Source organism: Leptonychotes weddellii, unplaced genomic scaffold (genome assembly GCF_054177405.1).
Source record: "Leptonychotes weddellii isolate Sample4059 unplaced genomic scaffold, ASM5417740v2 HiC_scaffold_23567, whole genome shotgun sequence".
Taxonomy (NCBI): Eukaryota; Metazoa; Chordata; class Mammalia; order Carnivora; family Phocidae; genus Leptonychotes; species Leptonychotes weddellii.
The window spans coordinates 1-2,495 of NW_027825443.1; the positions used below are offsets into that span (position 1 = coordinate 1).

At 65.8% G+C, this 2,495-nt stretch overlaps 1 protein-coding gene across 1 annotated transcript; it reads left to right on the forward strand.

Moving 5' to 3' along the window:
• The first annotated feature begins 253 nt into the window (after positions 1–253).
• LOC102743999 (protein monoglycylase TTLL8) lies at positions 254–2,454 on the forward strand. Its single transcript, XM_081810366.1, has 2 exons — positions 254–741; positions 1,321–2,454. The coding sequence occupies exons 1-2, from the start codon at positions 388–390 to the stop codon at positions 2,038–2,040; spliced, it is 1,074 nt and encodes a 357-aa protein (XP_081666492.1). The 5' UTR covers positions 254–387; the 3' UTR covers positions 2,041–2,454.
• Positions 2,455–2,495: the final 41 nt, after the last annotated feature.

Genomic DNA, 2,495 nt, shown 5'->3' on the forward strand with positions numbered 1-2,495 from the left:
GGCGGAAGTCCGGGGTCCTGGGGCGGGGGCGGTGGGAGACGGTCCGGGGGCGGGGTCGCGGGGGGCGGAGGTCCGGGGTCCTGGGGCGGGGTCGCGGGGGGCGGAGGTCCGGGGTCCTGGGGCGGGGGCGGGGGGAGGCGGTGCGGGGGCGGGGTCGCCGGGGGCGGAGGTCCGGGGTCCTGGGGCGGGGGCGGGGGGTGGAGGTCCGGGGTCCTGGGGCGGGGGAGGTGGGAGGCGGTCCGAGGGCACGGTCGGGGGTCCAGAGTCCCAGGAACCCCAGGCTGATCGCGGCTTGCCTCGCGCAGCGCCATCCACTTATGCAACAACTCCATCCAGAAGCACCTGAAGAACGACAAGGGCCGCAGCCCCCTGCTGCCCTACCACAACATGTGGACCAGCACCAGGTTCCGGGAGTACCTACGGAAGAGGGGCCGCGGGGCCATGTGGGCCAGTGTCATCTACCCCGCCATGAAGCGGGCCATCGCCAACACCATGAGGGTGGCCCAGGACCACGTGGAACCGCGCAAGAACAGCTTCGAGCTGTACGGGGCCGACTTCATCCTGGGGCGCGACTTCCAGCCCTGGCTGATCGAGATCAACTCCAGCCCCACCATGCACGCGTCCACGCCCGTCACGGCCCAGCTGTGCGCCCAGGTGCAGGAGGACACCATCAAGGTGGTCGTGGACCGCAAGATCGACCGCAACTGCGACATCGGCAATTTCGAGCTGCTGTGGAGACAGGTGAGGGGCGCGGCGCTGGGGGTGGGGGGACGCGGCACTGCTGCCCACCGTCCCCGGTGTAGCCACTTCAGGCAAAGAGAGCAGACAGTACCTCGGGTAGCCCCGGGGACTCCCTGGCCCCGGCTGGCCTTCACCACTCTGCTTTATTCCCTCTCCTCCCTAGCCATCCCCAGCTCTGTGGTCACTAGGCGAGGAGGCCCCCTGCTTGGAATGGTACGAGGCCCATGGTCTCCAGGCTTAGAATCTAGGCTGCTCCTTTCCAGACCTGCAGTGTCCACCCTCCTCCCACCTGGGGAAAACTGTGTCCTCCTTCAGGGGTCCCGCCTGGTGCCTGCTCCCTCCTGGGAGCCTTCCTGCAGGCCAGGCAGCAGGACTGGGTGGTCACATTGCCAGGGACTCTGGTTCCATGGCGGGATCCTGTGCCCGGGCCTCTCTGGAGGAGGGACTTGGTGGGCAGCCCAGCAGCCACGGGAAGTGTGGCCTGGGTTCTCTTGAGGCCTGACCGCCAGCAGGCCGGCCAGCAGACACAGGAAGGGGAGCACCAGTCCCTGGGCACTAACGCCGCCCTCCTCTGCCTAGCCCTCTGTGGAGCTGCCACCCTTCCACGGGTCCGACCTTTGCGTGGAAGGCGTTAGCGTGAGGAGAGCCAAGAAGCAGATGCCGCCCATTTCCAACGTGAATTTTTCATCTTCCCTCTTGGACACTCAGCCCCTAAAAGGGAGGTGCCCCTCGGCCATGCCAAACCAGCCTCTAGGACCTCCACACTCGGCTCTCCAGCAAGACTCGAAACTGAAAGATGCAAAGGTACTTCCTTGCACCTTGCCTGTGCCCCTCAGGAGGTCGGCTGAGACAGGCTGTAAAGTGCAGTCCGCCAACGCCGAGTCTGGCGGGAAGATAGAGTTCCCCACTTGTAATTTTCAACACATAGACAGTAAGGCCCCGAAAACTGGTCTGACCCAAGCCGAGTCCAGCAAACACTCGGATCCAAACATGCTGAATGAGCACCCACTGCCGTCCGTGCTTCTGAGCGTGAAGACAGTGGAGGGCGCTCTGTGTCAGCCACCCAAACCACCAGGTAACAGTGTGGCTGCTTGCCCCCGTCCGAGCCCTGGGTCTGCTGGGGGCTGCCCGTGGCCCGGGCAGGGAGCGTGTCCCGACGTGGGCACTGGCCTGAGCTCAGAGCGGGGTTTGGGGCACCCTGGCCGCATCCTGGGACTGGCCAGGTTGTTGGGACACTGGGGCTCCTGCAGCAGGGACCCCTCGCAGGACGGGGTGGGCCTCACTCCTTGTGTGGCATAGTGCCCACGGGGGCTTGAACGTGCCGGGTGCCGTGGACAGGTGCCAGCGATCCCTGGGCTCTTGCCTTCAGTTTTCTGAATTTCCTGGTGGAGCTGACCGTGCGTGGCCTGGGAGCCTGACCTGGGCCTGGGCTCAGAGCACAGGTAGACAGGCGTGGGGCAGCCCTGAGGCTCTGGGGGTGGCCCTGCCCTGCCTGTATTTCAGTGCACCTCGGGGGCGTCTGGCACCCAGCAGTGGCCCCGAGAGTATGTGTGATGAAAAGGCTCGAGCAGGCCATTCCCACACCCCCAGCTGGTTCTGCTCCGGGGACATCTGCCTCCTCAAACACACCCTATATCCGTACCTGCTGTCCCCTCCACCTGCCGGGGGCTCGGTCTCTTTCTCTCTCCCCCACCCTTCCTCCCTCCTTCCCTCCCTTTCTCCCCGCCTCCCTCCCTGGCACCAAATCCTCTTTG